Raw genomic sequence first — 24,804 nt, 5'->3', positions numbered from 1 at the left:
AAAATCTTCTGAATCAATCAGAAATATGAAACAATATAGAACAGTTAGATTATTAGGTCTAAATATGAAATAATCAAGAGATGGAGTTCAATCATACGATATGTGTATAGTGTGTGCATGTGTTAAAGGCAGAGAAATGTCCTTCTTTGCAAGTTCTCTGACATGATGTGAATGTCACATGTAGCCTTTCAGCCCATAAAGCAGTGTTGTGGTTGGGAACATTCTAAGCTCTTAGCTATCATTGTCCTACTGCTCACATAATAACATGATAATAAGATATATTTAACAAATGTGACTGCCCAGTGAGTCACGGACATACTTATTCAAAAGTGGTTGCATTACATTTTTATGAAGGACTCACACTCCTCGAGGATAAAACACTTTATACTCAGGGATATGTATACAGATAACAGGGTATACCAAACTATACAGGATGTCTGTGCAATTTGCCTCCACCTGTGCATGAACGCAGCTGTACATATAAAAATGAAGGCCTCCTGGAGCTTCTCTAGCCTTCCCTCTGATTTCCACATCACCAAGGGCACCTTGAAAATCTGTACAAGACTAGAAAGAAAGGTATTTGCCATGCACTGATATATTCAGCTCTCTGTAGTATATATATATATATATATATATATATATATATATATATATATATATATATATATATATATATATAAAAACCATTATCTAAGTTCAGTTTTCAAGAACACATGAATGAAATGAAGATAAGACCACCTGCTGAGGAGTAAATTTGGTAGCATCAAATAGTACAGTTGTCTGATATGTGTAGCGTATGAGACACACAGATTTGTATTTCTTCTGCTCAGAGGTTTTGTATGCTGATAAATACAAATGTCGTGCCAGTACGGTTGCTTTTGTGCCTTGCCACAGTTTAATTGCTCCTTTTTATTCATATCATGCCCATGTAATATGCAACAGGGGCAAAAATATGCTGTTATCAAGTACACATACACTTAGCAGTGTTTTACAAGTAGTCGATTATGCACGGAGTCACTCATGTGAAAACATAATTGAATCTGAATATTAAAAGGATTGATAAATCAGGCCTTGAAGGACTATTGATTAGAACAGGGAACATTGGTGTAAACTAGGATTTTGTAGCAGCCCATTGCCTCACCACAAAATTTGTTAGAAGTCGTATTGACTATGCTATTTTGATGAATTGTATTCATTTGAAGAGGAGGAGGAGCAGATTGTCAGATAGTAAAACTGATCATGTGAGAGCAAATATACTTTGTTTACAGCGTTTGTGGCAAAACATCAGGACACGAGAGCAGCACCTCATGTATCTAGTCAGAATGATATGTATGGCATATTTAATATAACATTAGCACTTATTATCCACTGATTACTTGTGACTTTTCCTTTCATTTCTCCTGTAAACTACTGTAAAGCAGTTGGACTGTTTAAAAATAGCAGAAGCAGGCCCACAGAAAAACAATTCATGTTTATCTCTTAAAAACACTCAAAACTGGCTTTGCTTTATTGCTCGTCAGTCAAATCCATTCACATGTCAGCGTATGGCGGAGTTCGGATGGCGCCACAGCCCCTGATCTTTTGACTGACGGCTCTCAGGTTAGCTCTGATACCCAATTGATCAGGTGAAGGATCAGTGGCTCTTATCTTGTCGTGATGGGCCTGGAGCAGGCAGGGCACCACTCACCACACATCGAGCGCCATTGTCGGAGCTCAGGCTGATGAGCTGCTGAGATAACGGTTAGACAACTTGCTGAAACAAGGTGCCTCCCAGGAAATCTTATTCTCCCTCATCTTGCTTTCTTACCTTCTTTCTTCATTTTATTGTAGGCTACAGTTCATCAACAAGAATTTGTTAATAATTATTATAATCGAATAATAATAATGATAATTTGTATGATGTTTCTTTTCTTCAGCACCAGTGGGTCTAACTATTCTGTGATGCTTTTTGTGCTGAAATGTTTGTGGCGTTTTTGATTGTTTGATTATTTTAAATGTTTTGACGAGTTTGCCATCATTCCATCGTTTAAAAATGTATGAGGTAGATTGTATCCGGGTTTTAAAGGTTGCGTCTCAAGATAAAGCCTAGAAGAGCATTTCAGAACAAAGTCAACCCAACCTTATGCCATGCGGAAAACTCATCTCAAAACGAATCATTTGTAACTTCTGTCAATTTGTACAGGTTTTTTTTTCCTTTTTTTTATTTAGTGCATTTAAATATTACTTTACAATAAGGGAGAGGAATCTGTCTGAATTTGCAATAAAGGCTCAAATCTGTCTGTAAAGCTCCAAGGATGTGCAGTAGCATTTTCAGGACCAAGATCACTGATTAGACCATTAGTGAAATTGTGTTTTCGTAGTTTTTGCAGTAGTTATAGTTAGCTATCTTTTTTTATTATTATTATTATTTATTTATTTATTTCTAAATGTCTATTATGGAAGCACTTTTACATACACTCCTAGGCAAAATAAAATGGGCCAAACCCAAAATGGCAAAATATTAAACTTTTAAAGGTCTTGAGAACAAACCATTGGACAGAAGTTACTTTATCTATTTGTTTAATTCTTGCTAATTAACTGTTAAGATCATTAAAGACTTAATATTTTGCCATTTGGGGCTTTGTCTGTGAAACAGGGTGTCCTGTGCTGGTTTACCTTACTTTACTTAACATACCAGTCTTTTGTGTATTGTAGAAAGTGTCCTTTGATATGTAATACATTTAATCCCGTCTACATGCGGTGTATAATCAGAGGACTAAGTGTTGTGTGTGTTTGTGTGTTGCAGTTTAATTTTGTGGGCCGGATCCTTGGTCCACGGGGGCTTACGGCCAAGCAACTGGAGGCTGAGACAGGATGCAAGATCATGGTGAGAGGCAAAGGCTCAATGAGAGACAAGAAAAAGGTAAGCACATACACATACGCACACCATTGTTCATGCATTAGAGCAATTGTCCTAGAAAAAAAAAAAAAAATATATATATATATATATATATATATATATATATGTATGTATATATATCCTGTTCATTTACAGTAAGGAGTATTTGAGTATAGTGGATGGAGTGTGCATCATGTGCAGGTCTGGCTTGGTTCATTCTGTGATGTGTGATGTCCCCCCCACTCTCCCATGCCACATCTGAGAGTTTTGGGCAGGTGTTTAAACATTGTCCTTGGCCTCGGTTTGCATGAGGGCTAATTCCAGTGTCCCTGCCAGGGCTCCTGTCCCATTCAAACGCCAGATTGAGTGTTGCATGCTGGGTATCTATCTCTCTAGGCCAGTGGGGGTCTGGGAGGGTCTGAGAGTAAGGGGTTATGTCCATAGTCTATTACCAGAGTCTATGACCACTTGGGTAAACATACACACTCTCAGTCTTTCGTATAAGAGTAGATGTAAGTCTGTGTAAGTCATAGTGTGGTTGTGGAATTTACTTTATTAGCGAATAAAACACTGACCATAATAATACATGCAGCTGGTTGCATTAGTTGTGTAACCTTTTTTTTTTATACACTCTTCCATGTATGTGAGAGGATCTGAGAAAGTGGTGCATGAGCAGGGCTGGACTTGTATTTAGACAAGTGACTCTCGCAGAGATAGTTATCAAAGGTTATGTTGCACGGTGCTGAGTGGGAGCAGGCAGAAAAATAAAACAAGCGCTCTGTGAAAAGTGCCGCTGTCATCTCAAACTCCGTTCCCACATCTGGATCGGTTCGGCGTCCTGTTGGAGCACAGCTGGTCATTGGTGTATCGGATCTCAGCTTTGTGTGCATGTCCATCCCATGTGTTTTTGTGGGACTGTGTGTCCATGCATGCATGTGAGATTGTGTGTGCTCTCAGTCCTGGCCATCACAGCAAGCATTGCTAGGGTATTTAACATAGACGGGATCATTTGAACCTCTCGCCTGCAAAGTGTAAATATTCACATGCGTGCTTGAGTGTGCTTGTTTAGGTAGATGGTAACTAAGGCTCTCAGTTAAATAGTAAGTAACCTCTGTGTAGATCTTCTTCGACCTTTGTTTAATCTTTCCATTCTGACTCAGTTTCAGCTTATTCCTTATACCTGCATGTTTGATTAGATTAGTCTCCATTTGGGCAAGTGTGCCGGTTTTCTGTGTCATTTTACATGGCTTGTTCTCACTATTTATTTCCACTTATATGCACACATATGCATATGAACCAGTGTGCACATGGCTTAAGTGATACAAATGCTGCCTGACGTGTGTGTGTGTGTGTGTGTGTGTGTGTGTGTTTTCACTGAATGCAGAGTGTCTTTCTGGCAGCCCAAGCAAATAATAGCACTAAAACATATAGAAGGAGTTAGGATTCATATTCGCTATTGGTCTATTGCCCATTATTAGGCTTCAGATGCTTAAATATTTGCTTTATTCAATATTATATTGTGTTCATACAGTGGTGCATGAAAGTTTTTAACCTTTCAGAATTGTCTATATTTCTGCATAAATATGACCTAAAACTTCATCAGATTTTCACACAAGTCCAAAAAGTAGACAGAGAGAAGCCGATTAAACAAACGAAACAAAAATATTATACTTGGTCATTTATTTATTGAGGAAACTGATCCAATATTACATATCTGTGAGTGGCAAAGGTATGTGAACCTCTATGATTAGCAGTTCATTTGAAGGAGAAATTAGAGTCAGGTGTTTTCAATCACTGGGATGACAATCAGTGAGTGTGAATGAGCAACCTGATCAAAGTCTGATCTTCACAACACATTTGTGGAAGTGTATCATGCAGGAACAAATGAGATTTTTGAGGCCCTCATAAAAAGAGGTGTTGATGCTCATCAGGTTGGAAAAGGTTACAGAACCATCTCTAAAGAGTTTGCACGCCACCAATTCACAGTCATTCAGATGTGTATACAAATGAAGGAAATTCAGGACCATTGTTTCTCTCCCCAGGAGTGATCAACCAACAAAGATCACTCTAAGAGCAAGACATAATAGTCTGTGAGGTCATAAAGGAACCCAGGGTAATTTCTAAGCAACTAAAGGCCTTTCTCACATTGGCTAATGTTAATGTTAATGAAGGCTATTGGAAAAATGTTTTGTGGATGAATGAGACCAAAATATAATTTTTTGTATTTAAATGAGAAGTGTTATGTTTGGAGATAGGAAAACACTGTATTTCAGCATAAGAACCTTATCCAATCTGTGAAACATACTGGTGGTAGTATAATGGTCTGGGACTGTTTTGCTGCATCTGGGCCTGGACGACTTGCCATCACTGATGGAATAATGAATTCTGAATTATACCATCAAATTCTAAAGGAAATTGTTAAAACATATTGCCAAAGAATGGTTAAAGAAGAATAAAGTTAATGCTTTGGAATGGCCAAGTCAATGTCCTGACCTTAATCCAAAAGAAATGTTGTGGAAGGACCCAAAGCAAGCAGTTCATGTGAGGAAACCCACCAATATCATTGAATCTGTTCTGTACTGAGGAATGGCCTAAAATTCCTCTTTAGCTGCCATTATTGCTGCAAAAGGGGTCACACCAGATACTGAAAGCAAAGGTTCACATACTTTTGCCACTCACAGATATATGTAATATTGGATCATTTTCCTCAATGAATAAATGACCAAGTATAATATTTTTGGGTTCTCTTTATCTACTTTTAGCATTACTGTATATTTCTTTAAACATTCTTAATACCATCCCAGTTATGCTTATGAAACATCTTTTTTCATTCAAAATATTAATAGTTTTCAACCATATTTTAACCGCATGGTCTTCAAAAATACAATGTAGCCTCATCAATTGTACATAACCAGAAAATGGTAGCACTTATTGATGCTATCTAAATGCAATTGAGTTTCTTTTGTCTTATGCTTGCCTAAAGCACAATGTGAGCAGAGATGGCATCTGGCAGCAGGATCATTTTCTGTGAACACCCAAGGCAAGGCTTTCCACAGCCTGCACATCTATCCCGCTCTCATTTTAAAGACATCCCACGCTGCATCCTAAAATTGAACAAAATAGACTCTCATCGTCTTTCTAAATCTCTTTTGGAAGTGTAATGAAGTTGCCCAAACAATAAAGTGAGTGATTAAGGCACAACACACACACACACACACACACACACACACACACACACACACACACACACACACATACACACACACACACACACAAACACACACACACACAGAGTGAGAGATAAAGATTCAGACTTTGCAGATCTTGGTCAGGTTCTACCCAATAAAGACCCGATAAAGGAAAGAGGCCTGTCACAATATTTATGTAACCATTTAATTATTGATTATGATAACAGATTCCACAGTCATATGCTCCCTTATAAATATATGTAGTTAGTAATAAAAAATAAAAAAAGACATTCAAACTCAACAAAGTTCTTAATATAATCAAATGACATCAAATCAACACATCATTCTATTTTAACTATTTTCAGTCAGTGGCTTTTTTTTTTTTAAATAGTTGTAACTATGTTTCATCATGAATAAATAATCTGATAACCTATTTGTGTAATTTGTGACTTTATAGTGTTCTATCAGAGTTAAGAATTAATGAAAGATAAAACCATATCTTGTATATATTGTAACCAAAGGTTACAATTTCACTCGTGGTTTTTTTTTTTATATTAAAGTTATTTTTTTTGCTCTGTTTTTTGCATTTTAAGTCTAAAATGGAAAGAGTTGTAGCTTTGTACATATATACACTATTACTCTACATTCATGTGTACACAGTATTATAATGATAAAGATAATGAATCTTTACTGGTCACGTATACATATGCAGTGAAATTCTTTTCTTTGCATACCCCAGCATGTCAGGAAGCTGGGGTCAGAGCGTTGGGTCAGACATGATGGAGCAGTGAGAGTTATGTGTTAAGGGCCATGCTCAAGGGCCCAACAGTAGCAGCTTGGTAGTGCTAGGCCTTAAACCCCCAACCTTCCGATCAGTAACCCAGAGCCTTAACTGCTAAACCACCACCGACCCACAAAAGGGGGCATAAATTGTACAGGGGTTCTTTACTTACTGTAGGGTTTCTACCTCGAATCCTCTCTGTAGAACACATATCCAAGCTGAAGAACCCTTAAGGCAAAAACGGTTTCCAAACTATTATTAGAAATATTGCTCTAACTACAAAGATGGTTTATGTGTGCTACAATTTCAAAATGTAAGCAGGAGACACATTTAAACAAGCCACATTTTACTTTAGTCCTTTTTACTATCCTGTCATGCAGCACCAGCATAAGAATTTAGCAATAAAAACTGTCATATCCTCATCCATCTACCTCCACTAAACAAACGAGCATTGTGTCTCAGATCACATACTTACGTACTATTCTAGACAGTTATTTAGTACTAACACTAACCGGTTTTCCTCTTACAGTTAGTGTTTGTATTTCAAAAATCTCTCATGCCACCTTTAAACCTACCCAAATGTCTTCTGGATCTTCTAAGATTGGTAAATATTTTTGAATGTAAGGTCAGAGTTTTTGATCCAAAATGCAGCCAGTGACAACAGCTCATCAGTCTGATTGATGTTGTTGTGTAGGAATTCGCTAAATATTTTACAGTTCGACTTGGAAACCTGCCAGAAAGGGATGTTTCGCATCTGATGTGCCGACTAGTGAATGTCGAATTTAATCTTCCAGACGGAATGCATATAACAGTGGTCACCAACCCTGTTCCTGGAGATCTACCTTCTGAAAACTTTAGCTCCAACCATAATCCTGCCCATCTGACCCTCTAAACATTGCCTTAAGAAGTTCTTGATCAACAAAAACAGGCGTAGGTTTTGGTTGGAGATGAAACCTGCAGGAAGGAGGATCTCAAGGAAGAGGGTTGGTGACCAATGATATATAAGGTACACAGACAAGTGTGTGAACAATGCCACTCAAGTTGACGTATCACACCACCCCAGCATGGATTATTTTCCTTTAACAACACGCCCCGTGGTGTTTTATTCCTTGTGTATCATTCGAAGCTGGATGTCACAGTGGAAAGAGATGCACCCTTTCAAACACACCTTTGGAGTTTTTGAAATGTAAGTTCACCGTTCCCATTAGGCTGCTCCGTCTAAAATACGTTGTGAAGGGATGTTCAAATCAATTTTGTAGCCTGGAAATAACGAATGTAAGGTGGTCTTGAAGTAAAAGACACAGAAAATGTCCATTCGGGGTCGTTTTAGGAACTCCTGCCTAAAGGGTTCTAGGTTTAAACTTCCTTTTCTAAGAGTGTGCAGATGAAGAGTGAGATCTTGTTGTCTGGTGGCTCAGTTTCTCTAAAAAGTTCAGCTCAACACTTTGGCGTGCCACCAATTATTGTTATTAAGGCTGTTAAAATCACTTTAGAACTGTCTAGTCATAGTACAGCCATGAAACAGAAACATGGTGTGTGTGTGTGTGAGTGAGTGTGTGTTCACTGCACATTTGCACAGTGTTTATTTTTATTTAGTACAACCTCCGCCCCTCACAGTGGACACATATTAAATGCAGTTGTTTATATGAGCCGAACTTAATTTAATATTTGAGGCACGCCGTGACTACACTAACAAGAAGTTAGCCATGGGCTCAATGTCTGCCGATGTAAATTTTAAGGAGCCACAGAATACCACAGAATTTTAAACCTATCTTAATTACCGCTGTCAAAACATGCGCACAAAAATTCTACACCTTTACAGCAAGGACACCTGAGACTTAAACCGAGTGTTGTCTCAGCTCAATATGAACGAGGACAAACTGACAGCATGCATAACAGGAATGCATAATTCAACAGCGGCATTTAGTTCTGTCCGTCTTTATTAGTCACCCAGCAAGAAACGGAATAAAGAAAAGATTTGTGGAAACTGAATTAAAATGTGTGCGTGTGCGTGTGTGTGTGTGTGTGTGTGTGTGTCCACATCCATGTAAATGTATGTGTATGTGTGGCAGTGATATTTTGTGCAAGCAGAATACTAAGATGCTGTGATTAAGAGTAACAAAGAGCATAACTCTGGATTCTTCTGTTCTCTAAATCCTTTAACAAGGAGCTTTGATGTGCTGAGACTTTTACACAACCACAGCGTTGTCAGGATCTCAGCACACAGCCCTCGCTCCTTCTTCTCTCGACCCTTGAACCTGCTGTAATATTTGAAAGTGGTACATACAGTATACACTCGCAGTTACAGTCGCTGTCACAAAGCAAAGGCACATTTACACAATGCTGTCAATGCATTTACATTTGTGGCATTTGGTGGACGGCCTTATTTAGAGGGACTTAAATATGCAAACATATTTTAATATTCTACACATCATGTGTTAACAAACACCTGCAATCATCCCATGACTGCTTATATAGCAGCACCACTGAACTCAAAGTTTACCCTCTTTCACTCTACAGCTTCTATTCTTCTTCTCCATCCCCCAGTTTAAACTCTGTGTGTGTGTGTGTGTGTGTGTGTGTGTGTGTGTGTGTGCTTAGTCAGGTAGCCCTCTCCCCTTCCACCCTAGGCAGCTGTGATATTACTGCTGAAGCCTCAGGACGACATTATTGCCTCTGCAAAGATTACAAAGGAGATGGCCAGTGGATTTATAGACATTGATTATGCCACTGTATGGCTACTGGATGGCCAGTTAGAGACAGAGGCGGCGAGAAGGGATGGAGGAGAGGGGGGTTGTGAGCAGAGAGAAGTAGTGGATGTGTAAACAAAAGGCAAGTGGACAGTTGCACAGCTGGACATGTTTCCTCTGCAGACCGCTACGGCAGCGTCACCTTGACTACGAGCCTGACACTAGGTGTCCAACAGGGCCTGAGAAAGTGCAATGTGAGAAAATCAGAGTGATCCCTGAGAAAACAAGCGTTCGAAGATACACACAAACGCAAACAGACTCTCAGATAGACAGGCCGACAAAAAGACCTATCATTAACCCCTTTGAAATTGGCACTCACACACCCTCCTGGCCGTCTTTCGTGGGCTTTTTCTCCATGAGTTATTGACTGGGTGGCTATAGATAGGCGGCTGAGCTGTCACAGTCAGGCATAGAGGATCAATTTTTAGTGCTTGTCAAAACCAAGGAAAGCCGAGTAAATCAGCCGAGCAGAAAACGGACTGATGAACGGCAAGAAAAAAGGAAGTGACCTAATATGAGCGTGCTGCCTCAGTGTCAGATGATAAATCATATTGAGCGCGTCTGACGATGCTAATGCTGCAATATTTTCCCTCGTCGCATCACGCGAACAGGGCCAACAATGGAGCCCTAATGAAAATCAGCAGGCAAAATGCAGCAGCACAGACGGCGGCGTGGATTGCCATCAATTTCCCATTTTGCTGGCACGGGGAGAAAAATGAGCACTGTTTGCATGTCTGATTATTGCATAAATCAAATCTTAGTTATTTTATTTTATTTTTTCATCTGGGAAAATTATATATGAAAAGAAAGGCAAGCAGAGAACAATGCAGGGCGCTGACAAACAAAAGGCTGGCTTTCCTTTTTCCACTGCAATGTTGTTTCCTATCAATTAAACACTCCAGCGTTGCTAGATCTTCAGCTGGTGAATTAGAATTTTTGTGATTGTGCTGCTCTGCATTGAGACCGAATCTGAGTCTCAGTAAGTTTTATACGCCTGATTGGGAATATCATATGCAGGAAGGCAGTGAGTGTTTTATTTGCTCCTTCATTCTGCTAGCTGTGGAAGCTCCTGCTGCTCAGTGTTATGAGCTTCTGTTTGCGCCTTGTGATGCTTCCTTTGTATATCAGCACATTACACCATGGCATGTGTAAAACATCTTGTCCTTGCTGCAGGAATCAGATCAAAGTCGCGGTACCGCTTTCTGTTTCATTTTATGTTTATTTCCATGTCCTTTCCTGTTGCATTCTTGCTGATTCTGTTCTCTGCTGGAAAAGTGAAAACAATGGACATTGTTTTGGTCCCCTCCAGGTTTTGAGCAGTGAGATCTAGCAGCAAACTAGAACGCAGGATGCCAAAGTTCAGACAGCAAACAGTCCCTGTTCTTTGATCATGGCTTTCATGTATCAGTTGAAATTCACCCCACTTCAGTCAAATACGCTGAAGAATATAGTTTCATCCGCGTTCGTTTTCTTTATTCTTATTTAGCTTCAGCTGATTCCTAAACAGTGTAGCAATTGCACCACGCTTGCATAAGAGTACACATTAATCCCCTGTGCTTTGTCCCAGGAGGAGCAGAACCGTGGCAAGCCCAACTGGGAACACCTGAATGAAGACCTGCACGTCCTAATCACTGTAGAAGATGCTCAGAACCGTGCCGAGATCAAGCTCAAACGAGCCGTGGAGGAGGTCAACAAGTTGCTGGTGCCTGCGGTAAGTAGCTCTCACATCACTTCCTGCTGAAGCTTGTGACTTTTATTCTTGTTTCAAAATGTTGCACAGCATTTTTGCCACTGAAATTAGTATGTCAGAGTGACACATTCATTTCAGAGAAGTGAGTGTCATACGACAAAGTTTATTTTGGCTTGTAGGTGCTATTAATAGAGATTTTTACTGTAATTTTTTTTAAAAAAACGTGTTTATCACAGTGGGTATATTTATTGTATTGAGTGTAAATGTCTGTGTGTAATGTATCAAATTGTGTGCATCAATGTTGTTTCTCCTGCCTTGACCGATGAGTTTATTTTGCAGTTTCTCCAGACCTTTAGGTGGTTGTTAGAGTATTCATTTCATTCAGAATGGCATCATCAAGTCACCAGACAAAGTGTCTGCCCTTTAAAACCAATTATCAATGATTGCACTACTTGGCATTCCACTGTACACAGCAACAGAGTAGCTGATCATCCCAAGTGTCAGCTTTATCCTGGCAAATAAGTCTTTTGACAGTTTTGTTTTGCTGGTTGAATTGCGTATTTAATGGACGCATGTGTGTGTGTGTTTTGGGCTATTCTTTTAGCAATGCCACAATTCCTCTTTTTGTTTCCATTCGCTGTCATGTCACTTGACAAGTAGGAAATGAAATTTACTCTCATCGCACTTGAGAAAGTGGAAGTGCTCCTCAGTGCTGCTGCAATTGAGTAATTGTTTTAGATCACTAACATTCTTTAGACTTGGCGTTTTAAACATTTTCATCTGTGCTAATAAGAACATCAGAAGGATGAACCCATTCCAGTGACCATAGATTCAGGAGTTTCATTTGAATCCATTCTGGACTGATTCACTGTAGCCTTGTAAGTGTATGGTGTGGGTGTAATGGACATTGCACAATGCATGTGGAACTGAGGTCTCCGAAATACAAGATAAGTGCCTCCAAGCATATGCATCCGAATATTTAATAACTAATAACCAAAAAGGCTGATTTCATCTGTTGAATTTTGTCTTGACTTATTTTACTCAGTATGACTCTGCTAAGTCACGTGGTACATCACGCTGAGGTCATGTGATGTACCAGTAGCCTTATGTAGGTCATGGTTATTGGATTACGTGAGCTACCACTGATGAATTCAAAACTATGGGGAATCTGCTAACAGCTAGGGCATGACCAGAGGCCTGCTACATTGATGTAATTAGCTGCAAGGCATTAATGAAGAACACAAGACTACAGGGTCTATCAGTGGTGCACCTGGCTGCCTCAAAGCTGTGTGTATTAGCACAATTAGAATGCAGACCTACATTCATTAACATGAGTTTCCAGTGAGATTGTGTTTGACACTTCTTTGTGTGTATGTTAAATAAAAAGTTTACCTCTACGGAGGAACTGAGAATTGAACTTGTGTTCCTACATCACTTTGGCATCTTGCAGAAAATTTCTAGGCAGCCATACTACAATGGATTTATGACTATTCACTGAAGTAACCAGAGCAAACAGGGGTCATGGTTACGTTTTGGGTTTTTTTTTTTTTAGCATTTAACTAAGTGCCATCTCTGTGAATGGAGTTTTGTTGAAGTTCAGAGCAGCATCACAGCTACACCTGTATCATTATCATGATCTCTGAGCTTATACCCAGTAAAACTGTTCAGTCTCCACCCACAGGGGCATAGCAGCGATTTGAAGAAATCCCAGTGTAGCCACCATGACTACAGAACCCACTCCGACAAACTTCCATATCATTTTAAATCAGGTGTGAGGTCAATAGCACTGACTTTTCAACTACACTAATATTGGCACCCTTGGTAAATATGAGCAAAGAAGGCTTTATTGTTTAACCATTTGATCTTTTGTTCAAAAGATTCACAAAAATACTCTGCTCTCATGGATAGCAAACAACTGCAAAACACAACACGGGTTTATCCAAAAAATATTTTTGATAAATATAGGTATGCAACAATTATTGGACACCCCTATGAATTCATATGAGAAAAATATATTTGTATAAGTGTATTTGTATAAGTATATTCCCATTTATTCCCATATATTATAAGTATAGTCCCATTTATATTTTACTTTTTTTTTCAGTAAGAACAGGAAATTGTTCAACCTTGACTTCCTGTTTCACAGCAGTATAAATATGAAGTAACACATAGGCCAAATTCCCTTAATCGTTCATAACAATAGGTTAGACCGAGGAATATAGCTGTGATGTGTGGCAAAAGGTTGTTGAGCTTCACAAAATGGGAAGTGGCTATAAGAAAATAGCACAAGCATTGAAAATAAAGTCAATTTTTGACAGCCTTCCTCGCTCATATTTACCAAGGGTGCCAATATTAGTGTAGGGCACTGTATTTGTGATCAAAGCTAGATACAATAGACTTATTTGATATCTTATGGGTGGGTGACATGGGGGCACAAAGGGTAACACTGCCACCTCACAGCTGGTGTAAAGTTTGTGGACACCTGACAAATCACACCTATATGCTTATTGAATGTCCCATTATAGATTTCGTCCCCCTTTACTGTTATAATAACCTCCACTCTTCTGAGAAGGCTTTCCACTAGATTTTGAAGCATGGCAGTGGGAATTTGCCCATTCAGTCACAAGAGCATTAGTGAGGTCAGACACTGATGTTCGGTGAGGAGTCCTGGTGTGCAATCGGTGTTCCAGTTCATCCCAAAGGTGTTCAGTGGGGTTGAGGTCAGGGCTCTGTGCAGGCCACATGAGTTCTTCCATTCTGAACTCAGTAAACCATGTCTTCACGGACCTCGCTTTGTGCAGAGGCGCATTGTCATGCTTGAACATGCTTGGGTTCATTAATTCCAGTGAAGGGGAATTCTTAATGCTACAGCACACAAAGACATTCTAGACATTTGTGTGCTTCCAGCTTTGTGGCAACAGTTTGGGAAGGCCCACATATGGGTGTGATGGTCAGGTGTCCATATACTTTTGGTCAAATCGAGTACAGGGTCCCCAGTTTGATCCTGAGCTTGGGTAACTATTTGTGTTGAGTTCTCCCCATGTCTGCACAGGGTTTTTCTGTTTTTTTCCAATCTTCCAACAACATAGCAGTAGGATAAAGCAGCTACTGAAGATGATTGAATGAATGAATGATACCTTATGTGGTACCTAACCTGGCTATGGTGAACATATGTTATTTATTTTTTAATTTTATTACAGTTGGCTTTCTCAGACCAAAGTAATGCTGTTCACAAAGACTGGCAGTACGTGTCCACCTTCAAGTCTGTGCTATTGCATACTATTTAATGGAGAGCACTGCTTTATCCAGGCAGTGTTTGATTGCTGTGGTGTGGTGAAATCTGCCTCTCTGTGTGGCAGCAAATGATCACGCCCACACAGTTCCAATTACCAGGTTCACCAGGTTCTTCTGTCTCCTTTTTTCTTTCTGTTAATGCTGCTCTGCTCTACTCTTCTCTCTCCCCATCACTCTGTCTTTCCCGCTGCCTTTCACTATCCTCACCCCTGAACCCTTCATGATCACAATGCAAATTTTTTTAATTGGGACAAAATGTACTTGGGTGGTCCTCGGGTTTATATCAAGTGCCTTCAAAGTATGTATGGGAAACAGTGACTTCACTCTTGGCTTCCAGACGCTCTTCTCAGAGAAGGAGATAAAAAAAGAGTCTGTTTTTTTTTCTCTCTGTTTGCACTAAGAGCTGCTAGTGTTCTGCTAAAGCTCATCAAGTGCATGCTATAATCCCCACTGAAATTTACATACAGATTGAAGGAGTTCCATGCTGCTGGATCTCCTAGCTGTGCTCCCAGGCAGGCAAATGGCAACAGCCCTTGTTGGAAATGTGCTGTCTTTAATGGTACACATTAGCAGAGGTCCTATTGTGCCAATACTTAGTTGTCGGGTCACTGGAAAACATGGGATAGCAAAAAGGCAGATTTAGCTAGAAAGGGATAAATATGCAGTCTACCTGTTCACACCGAGTGATAAAGCTTACGTCATCCAATCCAACTGTCATTATCATCAGCATCATCATCATAATCATCGTCGTCGTCATAGTTGTCATTACACTTGTAATCAGAAATCATGTTTCTGCAGTACGCTTGGTGCTGACAGGAGCGCAGTGGTCAGCAGGATGCTGGTAACACAGTCAAAAGCAATTATCATCAATGGCTTTGTGACAAAAATACGAAATGCCTTACTGCAGACAATCACATCTGATTGTGCTGACAGAAGCAGCAGTTCACGCAAGCACACTCATGCACTTACTGCACATGACACTAATCTTGCACAACAGAGTTAGAGTTAAATGTGTCCGCCATGTTCAGCTTGAGTCACCTTCAGGGCCAGTATTCCTTTTAGCGCATATGCGTTTTTGATGTTTGAGGGACACTTTGTTCTTGATCTGTACGTGTAAAAATACCAGGATTTTCTTGGAATCTGTGCTCTGAACCATACATAAATCTATATATCTGATATAGAGATTCCTGATTATTCATATTTCTTTCAAATCAGAGTACTAGTGACATTATATTCGGTGACCTCGTTTCTGCGGCATGCAACTCCAGCATGAAATTACATTAACAACCCAGAGAAACAATCTTCAGGGAGAAAAAAAAAAACATATTAATGTTCTTATTGAGAATATGCCAGAGAAAGTAAAGCTCTCACTGATGTTACTTCAGACCAAGCCAGCTCTAAAAGCACTTTTCCATTGCACGACTCTACTCGACTCGGCTCGGCTCGCTTTACTTTTCTGAGCTTGGTTTTCCGCTGCAGTTTAGTGCCGCCTCAACGTGGGTGCCATCTTGCACTCGCCTTTACGCAGGAATAATGTTTTATTATCAAAGCCCTGTACAAATACATGATCAGGCTGTATTCCAAATGCCTTTAATGTTCACTGAACATGGACCCTATTAAGGATGTAAAATAACTGCGTTCTAGACCCTGTGTAGTGCTCGATATGACTAAATTAGATTCAGTCGTGACAGGAATGACTTCGATAACATTTACATTTATTCATTTAGCAGACGCTTTTATCCAAAGTGACTTACAAATGAGGAAATACAAACAAAGCGATATATCAAGCAGAGAACAATACAAATAGAGCTACAGTACAAGATCTTTTAATTGAGTTCTAGAAAAGCAGTGTGCGCAGAGTAGAGGTGTAAGTGCCAGAGTAGGTGGGTTTTTTGTTGTTTTTTTTTTTTTTGGGGGGGGGGGGGGGGTTAATGTGGGGTTGGCATTTTAGGGGTTAGTTAGATGTTCACGGAAGAGGTGGGTCTTTAGTGTTTTTTTGAAGATAGTAACAGATTCTGCGGTCCGGATTGAGGTTGGAAGGTCATTCCACCACTGAGCGACAGTTAGTGTGAAGATTCTTGAAAGGGACTTCAAGCCACACCTATTTGGAAATTGGTAACAAGCGAGATGTAAAAATCTAAGACAGAAACCTTTGTTGTAATTTTATATCTAATGAGATAAACTATACAGCATTTTCAATTAATAGAATATTACCATACACAAAGTATGTATTAAATGACACATTTATTCAGGCACAATACGGAACCACTCAGTAAGGATAGTTCCCAACTCCCTCAGCGCGTGGCTCATATTTAGTATCGGCTCGGCTCGCTCGGAACCTCAACCAAAGTGGTACTTAAAAAAGCACCAGGTACTATCCACAGTGGAAAACCCCCAAAAAGCGAGCAGATTCGAGTCGAGCCGAGCCGTAGCATGCGGTGGAAACATAATCATTACTGAAAGGGCTACTTTAATTAAGGTTCTGTCCATCAGCCTTCCTGCTGTGGCTCCCAGCTACAGTCAGGACAGATAGAGGCAGCTTTAATTGTCATTGCTGGAGATAAAGCGGACTTTAAAATGGAGGTTTGAGGAGGTTGCAAAAGCTATTCACAAACATGCAGTGCAAACACACCGGCCATCGGCTGTCTGAGAACCGACGACACCGGGAGAACACTGAGGAGCTGTGGATTATCCTGAAGAGCCAACTACAGCATGTCAATCACACAGCCCTTCTTGCTTCAGTTAACCAAGCTCGTGCAATTTTACGTCAGTGCTTATGACCTCAAGGGAACCAGCGGATGTTACTCTTATGTTTTCAGTCTAGTCATTGCCTAAGTATTAGACTTGATTCCAGGATATCACTGTCTCACTGTCTTACACTCACATCACACACACACACACACACACACACACACACACACACACACACACTCTCTGAAATACGCACTGAAGCATGTTCACCTTCTCTGGCTCTCTCATTTTTTCCCAATGTATTGGATTCAGAGCAGTGCATGAGCCTAACAGATCTCCTTCTGCTCAGAGGACACATGTAACTAGCTGTGTGTCTGGGTGGAGAGCTCTGCACTTCAGCTTGGGGATTCCCGTCTAACGCACGTTCCAAGCATGCGCTCACAAAAGCTTGATTGAACACACAAATGCTTGCATCTCTATGATTGAGCACAAGTGATGTAAAATGAGAAGAGTCCCCGTGGTGTGTGAGAAGAGCCGCCATTGCTGTTTGCGACAAGGTGTGTGTTTATGAGTGCTGCTGAATGGAGAAATAAAGGGCCCAGTGGTTTGTGGGAGTTCCCATCTGTTCTCTGTGCAGCACAATAGGCTCCCTCTTGCATGACATGTTTTTGTGCCGCTTGCTGCTTCTCTGAGTGCTCAGCCCAGCTGCCCAGGCAGGGAGCCTCTCTTTCAACATGGCCCCTGCTTCTCTGACTGGAAATGGGGCACTCTCTCTCTCTTTCACTCTCTCTCTCTCTCTCTTTCTCTCTCTCTCTCTCTTTCACTCTCTCTCTCTCTCTCTCTCTCTCTCTCTAAAAAATGAATTAAAAAGTTGCATATTAAGATAGTTGTCATTACACTAAATGTTTTTATGTCAGTAGTTTCAGTTCTTCCTCTGCCATTTGTTCTAACTCAGATTGCCAGATGACTTGGCCATTTTTAGTATATGAGTTATAACTCTGTCTTCTTTAAACAGAAAGGTCATCACAAATCAGCAACAACAAAAACGAATGTACTGATCAATTTTTCTTTATGTTTTGGATTGTTGATTTTTTTTCTGAATTTTTTACATTCTTACCTTTTCATTTTTGTTAAGATTGTAAAATTGTAATTTTCCTTTTTCACCCATGAAGGATGCAAAATTTCACACTCAAATGAACTATAAATTGGTATACATTTTTTTTGTTGTTGTTCCACAGCTGTGAGTATTGCATAACTATTTCACGTTCTGTCTCAATACCATTGGGAAAAGTTGCTCAAGTCATTGTGTGTCCAAGTCCATGTGTGTGTCTTTGGTAGATGTGTGAACAGCAAGCACTTCTTCTCTCTGGTCACATGATTGAGTAGTCATCCAGGTCTTTGAGGCTGAGGGAGCATCAAAAGGCCTTTTGTTTACAAGTGGAGTGTGGAAATCTTGAGCTGAGCTTTCAGCTCCTGTAGGGCTGGATATAATGCTCGCAGTGGGGCTCCGTCCCCTTCCCTGGTTTGCACTCTCTCTCTCCCTCTCTCTCTCTCTCTCGCTCTCTGTGTGTTTCTCTTTCTCCTCTTTCTTCCTGTACTTTACCTTATTACAGCTTATCTCAATCTACGCCAACGCACACACTTTTCTTTCTGGCTCATACGTCTACTTTATTGAGTAACATGTTGTGTTTTGCATAAACATAAGTAAGTAAAGTAGAATTTTGCTGGACAATAAAAGCATTCTTTAACACAACCTTAGAGATTGCATTGCCTTGGAGACCATTTAAGAGGCTCTTACCCCATCTTTCAAGTATAAGTTCATATGAGCATGAGACAGAGGGGCTTTAATCCTGCAGCCAAGAACACTTTCCCAAACTCACTTTGCCCTGGTAACAAGGACCACATAATGCTCACTCAATGATTCGCATTCATACACCCTAATACTTCTCTGCTCTCTGTCTGTTGAATAACACATTAATCCCACTGCAAGTGAAGAGAAGACGTAGGCTTCGAAATGGATAGAGCTCCATGGTTGTGTAGAGGTGCTCTGGAACACAAGGCTTCCCCAGGCGCCACACAAACAAAATGTCACTAGTTGAAATAGAGGCACCTGTTCACGACATGTCCACTCTGTCAGCATGCGTCTCTTTCTGAAATCATCCCTTCTGAGCCTACACAACTCGACTCTGAACCGCGTTTTCTTCTGAGCAGTCAACAGTACGGTGCCATTCATAGGGTTCTGAAATGCTGAACACATAAAGAACTATTTATATTTTGTCCACACAGATCTTTATCGCGTATACATTCGGGGTCCATAAGTATTTGGACAGTGAAATCACATCTTGATTGCTTCATTTCAAATCCATTGTGGTGGTATACAGAGGCAAAATGACTGTATGTGTGAATGGTGAGTCACTACCTTTGGTGCGGAGTTCCCTTAGAGCCAACTAAAAGCTCTGACACCTCCAATGGGTCATGTATGTTTTTAATATATAACTGATACAGACCTTTTAAAATCACAGTTCAGTCAGGGCAAACGCTTGTGAAGTGAAGACACATGAAAGATTTCTTTTGACCAATTCACTTGCTCCAGGGCTTCGTTGACTTAACGTTATAATCCAAAGGAGGGTTGTTGTTTTTTTGGGGATCATTACATTTAGAGACATCTCTGAGAGCTGTCACATCATGTAACAGCAGAAAGCAATGATGTAGAACAGAAGTCCTTCATTTTAAAGAAATTTGTCCTCCATGAAAGACAGCGATTTCTCAGCATTTTCACATACTTCTCTCAGATCATTATCCATTTATATCACAGCCACTTAACAATGCATTTCATTCAGACTGGGACAGGCTTTGTCTCTCACGGAGATGTTGAATTTGGGTGGAATATTCTATAAGATGCCATGCATTTTTGCAGGCCTAATTGACTGAAATCTGTTTCTGAGAGTGTGTGTGTGTGTGAGAGAGAGAGAGAGAGAGAGAGAGAGAGAGAGAGAAAGAGAGAGACAGCTTTTGGCTTCTGGTCCTGCTGGAAAGATGAGAGGATTCCATCTGTGTGATGTCAAAGAGCTCTTTTTCCGCTCCTCTCTTTCTTTTCTTTTCCTGTTTTTTTTTAAAAATTTATTTCTTTGTAATGTTTTTGACTTTGTGACCAGCAGACTTGTCGCGGCACTTCTCTTGTGCGTGTTTTTTTGCGCCTGAGGCTGCCTTTTATGAGGAGAGAAGGAATAAGGGCATGTTATTATAGTATATGGAGAGAGTACTGGACCATCTGGACCATTTCTAAGAGTGTGAATTATAAAAGGGAGGAAAGGGAGAGGTTATGTATTAATTTGAACCTCTGTGTGTGTGTGTGTGTGTGTGTGTGTGTGTGTGTGTGTGTGTGTGTGTGTGTGTGTGTGTGTGTGTGTGTGTGTGCGTGCGTGCGTGCGTGTGCGCGTGCGCATGCGTGCGTGTGTGAGTGTTCCTGAATGATAAAGTAAGTTTCCTTGGCTGTTAGTCATGTGAGCAGTTAGCTAGCTTTAAGTGCTTTAAATCTCTCTCTCTCTTTCTCTTTCTCTTTCTCTCTCTCTCTCTCTCACTCTCTCTCTCTCTCTCTCTCTCTCCTCAGTAGTTTCCTCAGTTCAAAGCCAGTTTGATGTATGAAACGGCCTCCTCCTTTTAATTATGCTTCTTTAATTTCAGTCAGGAGATTGCCTACACTGCAACAGCTTGTCACCTTCTTTAAAGTGAAAAATATATGTGTTTGTGTATTTGTACTCAGTTTCTGTGTGTGTGCTTTTAGCTGTGCGTATGTACTATTCTGCTTGTTATTTATGCTAAATCAGACCTAGCACAGTGTATTCCTGTGCAGGATTCCTGTGCAGGCACAACAACTGTAAATTGTAAAAGGATCTGAATTGGCATCAGTGGCTCTTTTAAGCACTTTCCATAATGGATGACCCTGGATCATTTTACATGAGAGTAAAAAAACAGATGAAACAGCAAATATAGAAGGTATTAAAATGTTTTTTACTTTTTGCTTGAAACAGTTATGGCTATAAAAATGAATATTGCAGCAGCATGGAAGTAAAAGAAGCAGTATGAACGATGTTGTGTGAGTATTAGTGTGCATATTATTTAACTCAGAGGATATGACTTCAAGAAACACGGCTGCATTTCTATATGTGTCATTTTTTTATGTATAACCAGGAGACCAGATGACAATTAAATGTGTTTGCAGTTACTTTATCGAAAGATTTTTCTCACATTTAGGCCACTGTCAATGAAATATCTTCTCAGAGGGAGATCTATGTGGTGTCCCAGGCTCTGTAAATGAAACATACACCAACGAAAACAAATTAATAAAGTGAATCCTTCCGATCAGGATAGGGTGGAGTCTCTACGTTTCTGTCAGTCATGCTGCTTGTCACTGTGGAAAGATCCTCAGATCCTCTAGCCTAGGCAGAACTCCTGAAACACACCCAGAGGGACACATTCACCTTTTCTTCTCTCAAAGCCAATTAACAGGAATGTACTTAGTATTTAAGGCCAGTCCCTTAGAGTCTCTTTCTCCGTGGCCTGTCAGTGGGCACTTCAGACACAGACCCACACTAATGAGCTAATCAGGTAAGCACATTCCCAATTCTTTCCATTTCTCTCTTCTATCATGTGCGATAGTGACTCTGAGGATTGAGTCATGTTCCACACAGGCAGGAAAGGCCGTTTCTTTGTTTAAGTGCATGTGCGAACAAAGTATAGGCATATCCATGTCCAAGCATTTCAAGCTTTAGAAACGTTTATGCTCTCAGCCGTCTCGTATTGTTCAGACAGACAATACACTCTCCCCCTGGCTGAGTAATAAATAAACCTCTGGGTATTGTGGAATTCATTTTGCTTCATAAATTGATGTTGCACATAATAATAACTAAACATTGTCTCCTTTCTCTCTTAAACATTCCATTTCTCTCTTGCTTTCTGTACTACTGTAGTAACATGTAAGCCTTTCCTTATTTTTCTTTAAGTTTTCTTTAACTGATATTATCTAACACACTTGTCAACCATGTACTTTAGCATCAATACACCGTAACTAACGCTTGCATTATGTCGAAATGTTAGCATACCATTCATGAGTAATACCATGCCATTCATTAATCAACACCTTAATAAACGTTTGTAGTTGTTAACGGTCAAAATTCAGAACCGAGGCTGAATCACAATTATGTACACCTATTAGACCAGTAAATCATCAACATTTAGGAAAATGCTGTAATTTTAAAAAATGTTTTGCTTGGTTATGTGGACTTTAGTCAGTGATTATTTCAGTAATTTTAGTCAGAAATTAATACTTTAGTCAGTAATTAATAATTATTTCCAACCATCCATCCATTTTCTGTACCACATATACTGCACAGGGTCACGGGGAGCCTGGAGACTATCCCAGGGGACTTGGGGCACATGGTGTGGTACACCCTGCATGGGGTTCCAACCCATTACACGGCACAAACGCACACACACACACTCACACACCCATTCATACACTACAGACAGTTTAGAGAAGGCAGTCAGCCTACTGCACATGTCTTTGGACTGGGGGAGGAAACCGGAGTACCTGGAGGACACCCCCGAAGCACGGGCAGAACATGCAAGCTCTGCACCTACAGGGTGGTGGCGGGAATCAAACCCCCAACCATGGAGATGCGAGGCAAATGTGTTAACCACTAACCCACCGTGCGCCCTCCCCCCAACCCTTTACATGATATGAAATATATTAATATTAGTATATGTTTCCTGCCCAGTCTACTGTTTTTTTTTTTTGTTTTTTTTTACCAAGCTAGCCAGGGATTTTGTCAGTTTAGCATGTGTGGGACCGCAGCTGGGGTCTAAAAAGTGCTCAGTAGCATATTCTCTGTAAACAGCTCCCAGTGCGGTTACATTACAGTGCTGTTAATGAAACATTCATTCATCCATCTTCAGTAACTGCTTTATTCGGGTCAGGATCATGGTGGTTCCAGAGCCAGTTCCATGAACACTGGGCGCATGGCAGGAGAATTCACTGTGCTTGAGATGTCAGTCCATCATAGGGCACAATACACACACACACACACACACACACACACACACACACACACACACACACACACACACACACACACACACACACACACACACACACACACACACACACACACACACACACACACACACACACACACACACACTCTCACACCTATGGGTGTTACCTATTAGCATAGTCACGTCGCCTACCTGCATGTTTTTGGCCGGTGTGAGGAACTTGGAGAACCAAACCATCATATAGCTTTTAATTTGCTGTTAAATAACGTTCTCTTCAAAAAAATTGTTTACATATTTAATAATACTAGTTGTAATCATAGTGGGTTTAGTAGCTAGCTACAGAACTGCCCCATGCTGTAAGTTGTCCAGTATGTTTTTATGTGCTGTGTGTATGCAGGCTACTGTACTTCTAACATTAGTGACTCGGCTATACCCATTTAGTTAAATATTTTGCTTTAACTACAACCCAGTGGATAGTTTCAAGACACTCATATGAACATGAGTATTGGTGGTTAAACGCAGAAATTAATCATATTTATATTAACTATGCTTTTGCATTATAGCGTAGCACTCAGTTCAGATTATTCTGCTACACCATATGACCAAAAGTATGTGGACACCTGAATAATCACACCCATATATGCCTGTTGAATATCCTATTATAGATTTAGTCCCCTTTTGCTGTTATATTAACCTCCGCTGTTCTGTGAAGGCTTTGAATAGATTTTGGAGCGTGACTGTGGGGAATTGTGCTCATTCAGCCACAAGAGCATTAGTGAGGTCAGGTGCTGATGTCGGGAGAGGAGGCCTGGAGGACAGTCAGTATTCCAGTTCATCCCAAAGGTGTTCAGTGTTGTTGATGTCAGGGCTCTGTGCAGGCCACTCGAGTTCTTCTACCTTTCACCAACCTTGACAAAACCATCTTCATGTACCTTGCTTTGTGCACAGGAGCATTGTCATGCAGGAACATGTTTGGGCCACTTAGTACCAGTGAAGGGAAATCTTAATGCTACAATGTACATTCTAGACAGTTGTGTGCTTCCAACTTCGTGGCAAAAGTTTAGGGATGGCGCACATATGGGTGTAATGGTCAGGTGTCCAGATACTTTTGTCCATATAATGTGTGTTGGGTGAAATGGCATTTGTTTGAACAGGCGTATAAGGCGTCAGAGAACAAAATTCCAGTTGACCAATCGATATCTAAGGTGTACATTTTTTTCCAAGATGCAGTCACCCTTAAAGAAAAGGGGCAAAAAAGATATTATAGTTTAAAAAGGGGAGAAAGGGTAGTAAAGGGAGAGAGCGTTTATATACAAAATCTTTTTAGATTTGGATGCTTAATATTTTGCTTGCAGTTCTTGTCATTTTGTTTAATACTGTTGGCACTAAATTAACTCCATACTTCAGTGGTAATGGGCAATTTAAATCAGACATGTATTAGAGTTGCCTCATTATCTTTGGGCATTTTCTAGACATCA

General features: G+C 40.2%; 1 protein-coding gene across 6 annotated transcripts in view; it reads left to right on the top strand.

The window, feature by feature from the left end:
• The window catches only part of LOC108263706 (KH domain-containing RNA-binding protein QKI), an 80,166-nt gene that overhangs the window by 40,015 nt on the left and 15,347 nt on the right, over positions 1–24,804 (top strand). For all 6 annotated transcript variants that reach the window (XM_017464765.3, XM_047154318.2, XM_017464768.3 and 3 more), the window contains exons 3-4: positions 2,786–2,902; positions 11,165–11,308. In XM_017464765.3, coding sequence (XP_017320254.1) covers positions 2,786–2,902; positions 11,165–11,308 — 261 coding nt within the window. The remainder of the gene's footprint in view (positions 1–2,785; positions 2,903–11,164; positions 11,309–24,804) is intronic.

This window comes from Ictalurus punctatus, chromosome 3 (genome assembly GCF_001660625.3).
Source record: "Ictalurus punctatus breed USDA103 chromosome 3, Coco_2.0, whole genome shotgun sequence".
Lineage (NCBI taxonomy): Eukaryota > Metazoa > Chordata > Actinopteri > Siluriformes > Ictaluridae > Ictalurus > Ictalurus punctatus.
The sequence above is the reverse complement of the archived record's forward strand: the minus strand, read 5'-3'. Positions and strand labels throughout refer to the sequence as shown.